This window comes from Micropterus dolomieu, linkage group LG22 (assembly GCF_021292245.1).
Source record: "Micropterus dolomieu isolate WLL.071019.BEF.003 ecotype Adirondacks linkage group LG22, ASM2129224v1, whole genome shotgun sequence".
Lineage (NCBI taxonomy): Eukaryota > Metazoa > Chordata > Actinopteri > Centrarchiformes > Centrarchidae > Micropterus > Micropterus dolomieu.
Window position 1 is genome coordinate 5,833,386 of NC_060171.1, and position 12,699 is coordinate 5,846,084.

A 12,699-nucleotide genomic window follows, 5' to 3' on the forward strand; every position below is an offset into this window, starting at 1 on the left:
ACTACTATTATTAATAATACTAATTATTATTATTATTATTATTATTATTATTATTATTATTATTATTATATTATTCATAATTATAATGTATGTAGGTCAGCACTTAATTTTAACCCCAAGTGAGATTTTCCCTGACTGGATTATTGCATTCCTGTCAAAAATGAGCAAGCAATGCGAGTGTCATGTTGAGCTCCCTTAGGTGAGGTCATGTGTTCAGTTTCTATGTTTGTTGCCACTTCCTGTTTTTTTTTGTTTTTGTTTTTGTTTTCTAATCTTTGTTTTTTAATCTCAAATCTTAATCTAATCTAAGTCTCGTTTCAGGTCTTTGTCTGTCTTCACTGCTTGTGTGATTACCCGTCCCTGCCCTAATGGTCTCCACCTATGTCTCATTGTCTCCCCTCCCCTAGTATATATATAAGCCGACTCTTCCCTGATGTGTTTGCCAGATCGTCTTGCTCCTTTGTGGCAGAGTTCCAGCATTTCCCTAGTGTTATCGTCTGATATCGTCTGTGAGTTTAGACTATTGCCTCTTGTATCTGCTGTTGCAAAGTAGTAGAGCATAAACATAATTTCTATGAGACAAGTTTAAGAAAAAACAACATTGCGAAGACATTTAAAAATCAAAGATAATAACAGTGATTAAATAATAAATGACAACACTTAAAAGCAAGTGGGAATAGTGTTGTTACAAGTTTAAATCAAGTTTTAAAAGTTGTACATCTGCACAGTATGAAACATACAGAAGGCTGGATGCGTATAAATTGAATGCAGCATCATGGTAGGATTTAGTCCGGGAACGAGAACAGAAACCCACAATGACACCTTTTTTCCAAAATGTCTTTACTCCAAGCTTTTGATAAGAGAAGAGCATGTTAATGAGTATGACAAATTAAATATTCATGTGACAAACGTGCTTGGATACTTTCATTGGATCCATCACACAACAGGTCACACAACAGCAGGCACATGACTGTAAGTCAGAGTAACTAAAGCCTACAGTACATTCACTTCAGCAGACCAGAAATGTTTCAGAGCCGGAGAGGAGATTACAAAATAACTAAGCCCCTCTCTTTTTGACTGTACTCAGTTTCCATGGCGACATGAGGCAGCCCCTCATGTTGTCCTCTTAAGTCTGTGGTCAGTCAAAGTTTTACTCACACCGTGTGTGTTTGGTTATCTATGTGGAGTCCACTCAGATCCTCAGAAACTATACCACCTTGCCTTGTTTTACCAGAATGCATCTCACTACTGATGAGGAAATAGAGCTGGGACTCAAGGAGCAGGGGACAGTCAATCCTGCATTTGGGGTAAGTGTAGTGTCATCTTAAATCTCTATTACTACTTTAGTTTGGCTTTGTGGCACAAACAAAATCAATGTGTTAAACACTGGGTGAGAATGTGAGAGAGTTAAACAGTTAAATATAATATGTAATAATAATAATATGAAAGTTGTTTCTTATTATTATTCTTTTGCGTTTACTTACAGGCCAAGAGGAAGAGAAATGCAGTGCTACTTTCTTACATTACAGCAGTAAGAGCTAAATGTAAGCCACTGTGGAATGTCAAATTACTCAGTGTGCATGTGTTACACAAAATATGGGATATTTCAATGAGTCTGATTGCGTGGTTTTAAAGTATGTGGCAAACATCAGGTTTGTGTGTAGTCAAGATGGATCAAAAGAGCTCCAAGCTAAAACTAGAAATGCTCTTTGATAAAACGTTCAACCAAGAAAACAGAAACTGAATAACGGATATTGAAGCCGGGACATATGGTGTGTGTGTGACTGGTAAAAAGCTCTGGCTGCATGGGGTGTGCATGTGTACACAGCTGATCTCAAGGTTGATGTTTCTCCTTTTTTCTCCCCATCCCAATTAACTGAAGAATTTAGAAAAAAGGGAACACCAAACAAACAGCACAGCTTCAACTGCAGATGGGTGAAGAGATCAGTCTGTCAACATCTGCAAAATAATACATATTTACTCTTATTTTCCTTGTATTGTATACAACTTGACACTCATACAAAGGCCCATCGGGAGACTTCTACCATACAGTCAATTCACAGATGGTGAATTAGTGTTTATATATTTATTGAATCTGTCAAGTGTGCTGCCTTTGCCCTGCATATTAAGCTTACATAATTTTATTTTTAGGCTTTGATCATGTAAAAATGTTCTATTTAGTTCCTTTTTGAGATTTTCTGCAGTGTTTAGAGCTAAAAACATCAAACACATTTGAGAAATCATTTCATTAGGCTAATAATAGTAGGTAACTGTTTCAGACCATAATAAAATGGAAGCAGATATGGATGCATGTTTTAACAGTGAAACCAAACAGCAATCATGTTTATTTTTATATGATTTTATTTAATAATCTGATGATTTGAATAATGTCTCTTTGGTGATGAAGCCCATAGTTTACAGTATCCAATCCTTGTCTTCATGCTGTTCACCATGCATATACAAGCCTGGATTGGTATTTTTTTGACTGTAAATGTACAAAATACTTTTATATGCAGTACACCTGAATGTCTTCTCTAACAGGGTTACAATTACAACTCACCAGTACAAAGCAATAGAGAGGGAAAGCAAATGTGTTTTTGGCATTTTTCTTCCTGTTCATACAAGTGAGCTTTTGTTTGTAAGTTCAGTTTCCAGAGTCCAGGGTTTCAGGTATCAATAGAGGATAAACTCCAAAAACAAAGGGTGGCTTCACATGAAACAAAACTTCTACTCTCTGCGTGACTTACATCTTTCATTACTTTTTGGTGGACTTCAGCATTCTTGAATACAGTTACACTTTCGCATTTGGCTTGTCTCCTCAAACAGATCTCAAGCCTATAGTTGAAGTTGGGAAAGAAGTAGAGCATTTTGCTATAATTAAAGATTCTTAGTTTTAAATTGAAAAGCTGTCAAATTCAAATTATTGGAAGATATAGTTACTTTCTTTTGTACATGGGGTTACTGTATGTGGAAGAACGAAGAGGTAAGGCAGGTTGATAACATGTTTTTCTAAGTAAAATACATGTTTGCTAGTTAATATAGCGATACTTGGTGGGCAGTCACAGAAGAAGTCGTAACGACAGCGGCAGAGCATCATACACATTAGCAAGGGTCAAAAATTGTGGCTGTTGCTGCATTTGCTATTGGCTTTATATGTTCTTGTCAGGTGAAATGCTGCACTGACAAGTTGAGTGATGACTGTTTGGGTGTGAACTTGTTTGAAGAGGACCTCTGGAGGGTGCACTCCCTGACTGCAGAAAAAAATGTTAAAAATGTTACTTTTAAGCAACTAAGCCTCTAAAAGCAGTCCACCCACCACATTAACCATTAATGAACTTGTGTACATATGTAAATATTAACTTTGAATGGCCTGGTGAGTGATGGAATAAATCAACCTTTTGACCTCAACATTGGACTAAACAATAACCTCAGTTTAAATCACAGATGCTGCCAAAAGACAAAATCATCCGGAAACTAAAAACACTTGCCTTCCTACTGCATCACAGCATCATTGAACCAGTTCTTAAGTTTTCTTAAGTATGGTTTACAGTCACTGACTAAGAAAAGCCTTTTGAAGATCATCCATGCAGCCAGCAAACTAATTGATCTTCCTACGGCCAACTTATCCATCTAAATTGTCGCAGCTGTGACACGGACGGCACATGATGCTGTGTGCTGAATAATCGTGCTGGCCAGCTTCAGTGATGATTAATCAGACTTTTAATAATCTGTCTGCCTATAATTTTGACTGGTACTCTGCTTGAGTATATTTATGGATGTACGTTTTGCTTGATTTTAGAGGGAAATAGTGTAGCCTGTTTTTTAAGTTGCAGAATTGTGACATCCCCTCATAGCAACTAAATCATTATCAACATTTTAATAGTTATGTTTAGGCAGTCATAGCAAAGCCAAAGATTGAAAATGTCAATAGTTACCTAAAGTACAAGTTTACTCTATTAACACGCAACCAAAACTATGACTCCCAAACTTTAACCAAAATGCTTTTGTTGCCTAAACCTTACCACAGACTCAAGATGTGAACCCTGGTCCCCACTGTCAAAGTCCTGCACTTAGTATACTGGCCATCCACTCTGGACACTTCCCTATAACTTGTGTGCTGTAAACAAATGTACAATGAAAAACATTGCTGGTGAATATATCCCTTTTGGATTTTTCAATATTAACTAAGATCAAACGTAACTAAACAGAACCAGGAAAAACCCAAGTTATTGTGTTACAATAGAGGCTACTGTAAAAAAACAAATTTAATATTTTTTCAGTGAAATTTCGGCTGATATATTCAGTATGAACACTTAGCAACTTGGCAAATACGAATACATTTCCTCATTATGTTAATAAAAAATTAGGCAGTATTACATTTTGGGAAAAATGTATTTGCTGTTACAAAGTAGTAGAGCATGAAGGTAATTGAGACAAGTTTGAGAAAAAGACAACAACAAATTACAACATTTAAAAACACAAAAATAATAAAAGTGAATAAATACCAATACATACTGGTGATAAGGGACGATACAATAAAAAATAAAAAAAAAGATGTAAAAGCAAGAGGGGAAAAGTTCTAAGGTTAAATTAAGTTGTAAAATGTGTACAATATAAAACATACAGGAGGCTGGAGGCAAATAACCTGAATGCAGCATCACAGTAGGCTTTAGTCCTGGAGTGAGAATAGAATACGACTTATGTTTGTGATACTAATTACAATTAGCAGTTCTACCAAAATGCCAAGTATTATAAGTTTGGAGTTAAGACATTTCGGGAATGAGTATGACAAATTGAAGATTCATGTGGCAAACTAGAGAGATAAACAATAAAATCCAAAAGATTCATTGTTTACCACTTAGCAGTAAATGTTGCAATGCTACTTTTACTTAGTTTACAGAATTGTAAAGCATTTAAACAAGTACACTGTAGCTACAAAGATAGTTTTACATTTTCTGTCTGCTTTTGGGCATTCCTCCCAGTCAATCATTCACAGAAAACACTGTCAGATGTTTTCATAGGGACTGTGACTTGATAGAAAGTAGTTCAAATTAAAGCTTTCACAAGGACACTGTTTCTGGAAAGAGATGTTGCTGTTGTGTTCTCAGAAAATATGTGTTTAGCTTTTTTTGTAGTTGTTTTTTTTAGGTGAACTAACCCACTGTATAACAGAAATGGCAGCAACATTATTTACACCACTAAATATTTGGATCCCCCCCACTTGCAGGCCTTGAATTCTGTGGTTACTGGAGTGTAGGTAGATGAACACTAGATGGAAGCAGATGGCCATGTAATCACTGACGCGAATGTCTGCATACACGATCTAATGAGAACTCTGAGACGTGAGAGTAAATCTAAGACAGAGGAAATGTGGTATAAATAGATCCACATTTGAGCATCCTGTCTCTTATGTGACTCTTGCATGAGACAGATACAACAGCGGGATGTGCACAACTAGGTGTTTTCTTTTGTTTGAAGAGCTGACTGAATGTCAGACTCATCCTCTGAGACACAGCAGGTTTCAGAGCGAAAGATGCAGCATGTGGCTTTGTCCCCGGTCAAGGGACGTGGGGCGTGGTGTGAAATATCCTTAAATTAACTGGAGCTCAGATGTGATGTGTTGGCTCTAGTCTGGCATTCAGTGAGAAGAGTGGTGCAATAGTCCAGACACTGTTAATTATTACTGATATGATACAGCACACTGAGAAAGAGACAGACAGATGGTTTAATTTGTCAATTAACATTTTAAATGCAGATCTTATCATACTCACACAATTCAGCAGGATTACATCACAATTTTAAAGTGTCCCATGTTATCATCTGTCTACCCTTTCACTTCCGTAGTAACTTTGTCTTCTTCTCCCAGTTCCTGTCACAGTTCTGGTGTGGCGGGGGTGTGTTTAGAGTGTTTCCTGTTTTAATTTGTAGATGCCTGCCTCCAGGGTTGTCTTGTTTTACTTCCTGTGGTTGTGGTCTCACTGATTGTGTTTTCACCTGTGTATGATTAGTTTCTCCCTCACCTGCATTTAAGTGATTTGCTTCCTTCACTCAGGGCTAGTTCATTGTTTGTCACATCCATGTCTCTCATGCTTTTCCGCATTTTGGATTCCACTCGTTTTCAGTTGCTGCTCTCTGTGTGCGTATTTGGACTGCCACAATCACTACCCAAGTTTCACCCGTTTGTTTCAACAAATCTCACCAACTGCATCTGGGTCCGGAAGCTGATACTCCATGTAGCCTCACAGCTACACATAACAGCTCCACCACATATATACTATATGTTTAATGTAGTTGATACAAGCTAAACACAATGGTAAAATAGGTAAAACAACAGCTTTACATGACTGTAGTCTACACAACATGGTGGTGTCGTGTCTAATAGCTTCTTTATAGATATCACTGTTGATTCTGATCAATTCCCAATTTGTAATGTAGATGCATCTTTAGTGTCGCTACCCTGAAGCCCCTCTGAATTAAATAAATCTAAGTAGTACTCTCTCCTCATTATGATTTGGAAGGAAATAATATGAACTGTTGCTTGTTTACATAATTTTAAACCAAGGCATGACTCCCCATAAACTTTATATAATTATATAAATTGATATGTTAATCAATCCCCCACCTCTTCCACATTTGAAACTCTCCACTGAATACCTCTGTCAGAATTCAAACACTTGTGGCGTCTTCTAACTTTCTTACACTTCAAACAGACAAATCTTCGGTAGTGTTGGGTTCCATGTGGCCAGTTTTAAGGGTCAGGGTTGGGGTTATTCCTTTTCCCCAAAGAATGCCAAAGAAAATCCCATAAAAACCCTGGACAGAATAGGCTGCCTGTCCATTACAGAAATAACATGCTCATAGAAACCTTTACACCAATGACCAAATATAGTCTCTAACCTATGGAGAGAAATAAGTTTCAATAGTAGCAACTTATGTGTGTTTAATGACACAGAAATTAAAACATAAATTGAAAATTACTTTTAAAGATTTCAGAATGTTTTATGTAGAATCTTCAATAAATTCTCACAAAAGTATTTTACTATTCAATAACAAAGGCCACCAAACTTAAACAAATGTCATATATTTTACATATGTTTTAAACAGTCTAACATTTGCATTTGAAATCCCTCCTCAAAATATCAATGTCTATTTTTTCGCTGCATTAGTTGAATCTGTGAACATGACTCGCCCAATGCATGTGGATTTGGTTACATTTATGTGTGGAGTTTGGAGACACATTTAATGATCCACAATCCACAAATCAGTGTTGTGTTTAGGGAGTGGTGGAACGCTTGGCAATTCTACATAATTTTGCTGAAAAGCCAGATGTCCAATTTGGAAAGATATTTCTTCAAAAGACAATATATAGGTCTATACGATTTCCATAGACTGGGAAAGTGTTGTGGCTTTTACTTTGACAGCTTCACAGTCTGTATTGTTTTTGTCCCTGTCCTGACTACTGCATAACACTGGCTTTTTTCATGTATAACATTTGTCTTTCCTATTGAGACTTATTTCTCTCCATACTAAAACACCTGACCTACTCTATCAGTCTTTGAATTCTGAAGACCAGAGGACCACACTTGACATCCATTTTTCTAACATTTATATGATTTGTCTTTTGCTTGATGTCACCAAAATTATTTAAATGGCAGAAGAAGAATGTCTTGTCAGCAAGCTGACGCTTTTAAATGGAAGCAGAGGAAAAGGCAAATAAGATTTTAAGGTTAAGGTTTTTTTCAAAGGTATTTGTAAGTGTACATTAAATCTAGCAACGGTTAATGATTTTTCCTCTGACAACATGAATGGTAAGGGAGTTACATGTCACACAACTTGTGTTATTTAGTCAATGCTTTGATGTACAATACCTTGTATTACCACCACTCACATTCATGTCTCCCCGATGGAAACAAAACCTCTTGCGCTGTTGGCCTCATGTTCCAGACATTTGAATAGCAGTCAGAGCCAAAAATAAGGGGGCAGAGCTTGTTAAAGCTGGATACAACTGAGTGGGTTAACACACTCAATGTGGCAATGTTGCCGTCAACGGTAATGAGAAAAGATTATTACCATAATCACCTTCCCCCACCACTCTGCCACCTGCCCCACCCCGCCGCTATCCGTTCAAAACATAGTCGGGCTTGCCACAAGCAAGATTGCCCAGCAACATTGCTCAAAAAGTTGCCCCGTGTATCATCAGCTTTAGAATCTCTACATAAAAGATTCTTAACAACAACATCAATATTAAATATTAACACACTGTTAAAAGGCTAACTGCTCATTTTAATTCACAGCAGTACCAATGACAGTTTAAAAAGCTTCTTATCACAAGCACATGCCATAATTTGGGCAATGGATTGATGCACATGGCAAGTGACAAAAGGCGGGCACATAGAGGCTGTCTTTTTGAATGGCACAGTGAAGTGGATCATCACAGCTTCAGCATGGACCAATCACGAAAAACGTGAAATTGAACTGAGAGGAGTACAACACCAATAATTCTGAAATGTGGCTGCTTTAACCTTTTATATTGCACCATATTCACCAGGGGCTGTAGTTACTGTCCGTTAGACACTTCTTGAGTAGTTGAAGTGTAGGGTTAAAAAAATGTGGTACACATTTACATATTGCAACTTACAGCAATGCATGCAATTAAACCCCCCTCCGTCTTATGAATGTTGTTTAAACCAACATATGGACTCTGCCAGTTCCCTCTGGTAATGTTATACATAATAAAAGTGTAAGTAATTTGAAAAGATACTACAACTAAATAATAAAAATATTGGCGTAGAACCAAAGTGCAGCTGTCTTTTTAAAGAGTTTTTTATACTGTTGTGTGTCTGCAAACCATTATGTTAAAAGACTTGATTCAAATGAATGCAAATATATAACATTGATTTTCATGCATATTTAAAATACCATGAACTTCGGACTCCTCAATTATATCCGTTCCCAATGTAGAATGATATTACACACACATACCTGCACGCACACATAACAAACTTAATATGAAATTAATTCAATTCAGAAATATCTACTTTCATCTCTCTCTAACAACTTATAGCAGTGGCTACAAAACATACTGTAGTTCTTGTACATTTAACAATAAAAATATGCAAGAAAATGGAGCTATACTGCATATTCATATGCTCTCCAAAAATCCTTTCTTCGTGTTTCTGTATGCAGCTTTGAATGCAAATCCAACCACTCTCATTAAGTTGGAGCCCAAAAGTTGAGAGAAATGTCATAGTAAATCACTGTCTTTCATAAAATTCTTGAAAAACATCTTTAAAAACATGAGATTGGCTGCAGAAATGATGTGTGGGAAGACCACCAGAGCAGTTCCGCTTTAGGCACTTTCATCAACAGAATATGAATATTATTTGGGAGAAGAAGGTATGTTGTTCATTCCACCTGACCTTCACTATTGTCCTCATGGATGCTCCACACGCCATAACTCACTGATTCCATTGCGTACTCTGAGTATTTATGTCTTTCATCTGAACTAAACTAAACCAACAGCTCTAGATTACAGTGAAGATAGAAGGCTTTGCCTGAACTACCCTCAGTTTCAAAGAAAAAGAAAAAAGAAAACCATTAAGAAAATCTCTGGTATGCCTTAAGCAACAGTAACAACAGTTGTCAGAAAATTTAGGTCTGGGAGTTGGTGCCCAAATAGTCTGGGTGGAATTAAACCAAACGCCATAAGATAATATTGTTTTTTATTTGATGTTTGCTGTTGCTTGGATAAATGAAATTGCTGAATTGATGACTTGTTTGCCTTTGCTGTGCTTCTTTCCAAGGACAAAGAAAGTGATGAACAGCCACAACTGACAGTTGACATTGGGGAACCACATACAGATGCCCAGGAAGAGACTGTGAACAAAGGCGTAGATCTGGTTTATTCCCTAAATGACAGGCCGCCATGGTATCTCTGCATTCTGCTCGGCTTCCAGGTAAGGTAATTTCTTGTTTGGTCCAATGTGATAGTATTTGTTGCAGAAGCCCTCTTATTATCCTCCATAAGCTCAATAGTACTGCATAAGAATACCAAAACAATTTGGCATACACTGACCAGATAAATTATCATTTTGTTAAGTTGCTGTGAACCAGACAGTACAAAGTGTGCACTAGTAGCAGGAGAGGTGCCACACGGCTCATACTATGTGATATGCAGCAGCCCCATCATTCTGGTGGTGCCAATTGTCTGTTTGTGTGTGTATTTGTCTGCAGCTAATCTCACATATTACTGAAACCATCAGCCTTTTGTACACATTTATGACTGTATGTTCAATGACCTCTTGTGGCTCACAATTATTGAAAAACATTTTTTATTGAATAAAGCTGACGATACACAGGGCAACTTTTTGAGCATATTGCTGGGCAATCTCGCTTGCGGCAAGTCCGACTTTGATTTGAACGGATAGCGGCGGGGCAGGCCGGGTGGCAGAGTGATGGGGTAGTGCATTACGGTAGTAATCTTTACTCATTAACATTGACAGCAACATTGCCCTGCACCATTGCTATAAAAGTTGCTCTGTGTATCATCAGCTTGAGCCTATCATAAAGCGTTGCTCTTTTCAGCAGAATTCATTATTTAACGGCATAGCAAAAGGCATTTCCAGCAATCAGCTTGGCTAAAAACAAGGCTTTCCTAGTCGGTTGCAGGCCACAGTTTGGCCTTTGTCGTGGCTCAAAACTTACATCCATAGAAAAGATTGGTCAGAGCATCTGCAGATTAATTCCAAACCTAATATGTTATGATTTATTAAAGATTAGCACAATACGAGATGAAAAAATCCTTCGCCACCAACTTGGCTGTAAGGCAGAGACCATTGACTGAGATTAAACTTTGTGTGAGAGGAGAGAGGGAAGTAGGGTGGGGTTTTATTCTAGGTGGTGTGTTACAACAAAATCTTCTAAATAAATAACAATATTTAAATTCATAAGTGTGGGTTTTGTCGTCCCCCTACATGTTTCCTTATTAAGTTTATAAACTTAGGCAAACCCAGGATACTGGTTACAATACTATTATACTGTTCTATGTAAAAAATTATATATAATCCAAAGATGGCATAGGCAACATTGGAGAACTAGCTAGATTTGGAAAGAATCCAACCAGGCCGAATACGTGCAGATATGGAGGTAGGTAGGTAGACAAGTACAGTATTTAGACAGTAAGGTAAGGCCAGTCAATTGTTTCATTCTCACCGAATGAAAGATTTAGCTTTTTTCATTCTGGAAGACCATCACCCTCTTCCTGTTTTGTGCTCTAAAAGCAATCCTGCAAATTTATCTAAATCTAATCGAATAGCTCTCTCATTTTCTTTCTCATATTATCTCTAACTCACTCACAGCAAATATACCACATTCATGTGGTAATGAAGTGTATAACATGTACATATGTGTATGTGATTTAAAGAACTTGATGTTGAAACTGTTACACCCCTTTAAAGCAGCTTTATTAAATTAATAATCCACCGTAATCTGATTCGGACACTGAACCTGATCAAGTAGTTGTCAACATTTCATTATAAATCATACTCCCAAATATCATGTTGGAGGAGAAAACTGGTTTCAGTGCACTTTACTTGGTTTAATATGAGCTGACATCTAGGGAGAGGAAAAGTATTTTCTACAGAAAAAGTTTAAATTAATAAGATTAAGAGAATATTTCTAATATACAGGGGAAAAGGACATAAAAAATTCTTTAACCACTGGTGCGTGGGCACCAGAAGAGTCAGAAGATCAGAAGACCAGAAAGTCATGAGTTTGTTCAAAGCATGATTTCAGAGCAGAGCTGCCATGACATTTGAATCATGCAGTAAAATTAGTTACAAGGAAGCTCTGCAAATAGGTTAAACTCTGAAGAGTTTTGAGGGGTAATATTTTCAGTTTTCTTGTGCATTTAAAGACCTAGGCTTAATCACAGACAAAGGAATGAAAACACACAAGGTAAGGTACTCATTTGTCACAAGACAACAGGTTATAGAGTGAAATTGAGTTTGTAACTCCCTCCTGCTACATAGCAAACAATATACAGTAATATAAAAGCAATTATAAAAATGGTAAACTGGAGAATAGAAATTTATTGGCCATCCAATGAAATTGTTTAGTTTATTCCTCCTTTTTAATGATATTCAGCTGAATTGTTTTTTTTATTGTTGATACTGATTTTTTATTTTAATGAAGCTACTGGCAGCCACCAGCCAAGTTAGCATGCACTAGCTATCTTTAAATTTGTTTACTGCCATACCAAGTAGTCAGCGTTTTCTTGTATCATGTCTCAGTTATATGTTATTGTATTGTTGCTGAAAATAAGAAAATGATCTCCATCTGAAACCCAGATAGATGACTGGAATGAACAATTTAGGGGCTGTTATGGAGGTACATTTTACTGACCTCTCTGTCCCAGATGGTTGACTGAAACAAAGTCAAAAGACCACATGTGTCCTTGTCATCTGGTTACCTCAGAGTCATAATAACAGCCTGGACTATTTGGTCACAATGTTACACTCTATTTTAAACAGCATGTGTAGAATCTGCAGCATAATTTACTAGCCAACTCACCAGAATGTTAAAATGGTAAATAGTAAATGCTGTTGTGAATGATTGCCATCAGGGTTATAAGGATGTTCCTTCCCGCATTTGGTTTGATTTAGAACATGATTCTTCCAGAAGGCCCAGCAGTTATTTTTA

General features: G+C 37.0%; 1 protein-coding gene across 1 annotated transcript in view; it reads left to right on the plus strand.

Moving 5' to 3' along the window:
- Nucleotides 1-1,197: 1,197 nt before the first annotated feature.
- Nucleotides 1,198-12,699, plus strand: part of si:dkey-106n21.1 (solute carrier family 23 member 2) — a 45,699-nt gene continuing 34,197 nt past the window's right edge. Inside the window, exons 1-2 of the mRNA XM_046037649.1 lie at nucleotides 1,198-1,307; nucleotides 9,804-9,956. Coding sequence (XP_045893605.1) covers nucleotides 1,236-1,307; nucleotides 9,804-9,956 — 225 coding nt within the window. The 5' untranslated portion in view covers nucleotides 1,198-1,235. The remainder of the gene's footprint in view (nucleotides 1,308-9,803; nucleotides 9,957-12,699) is intronic.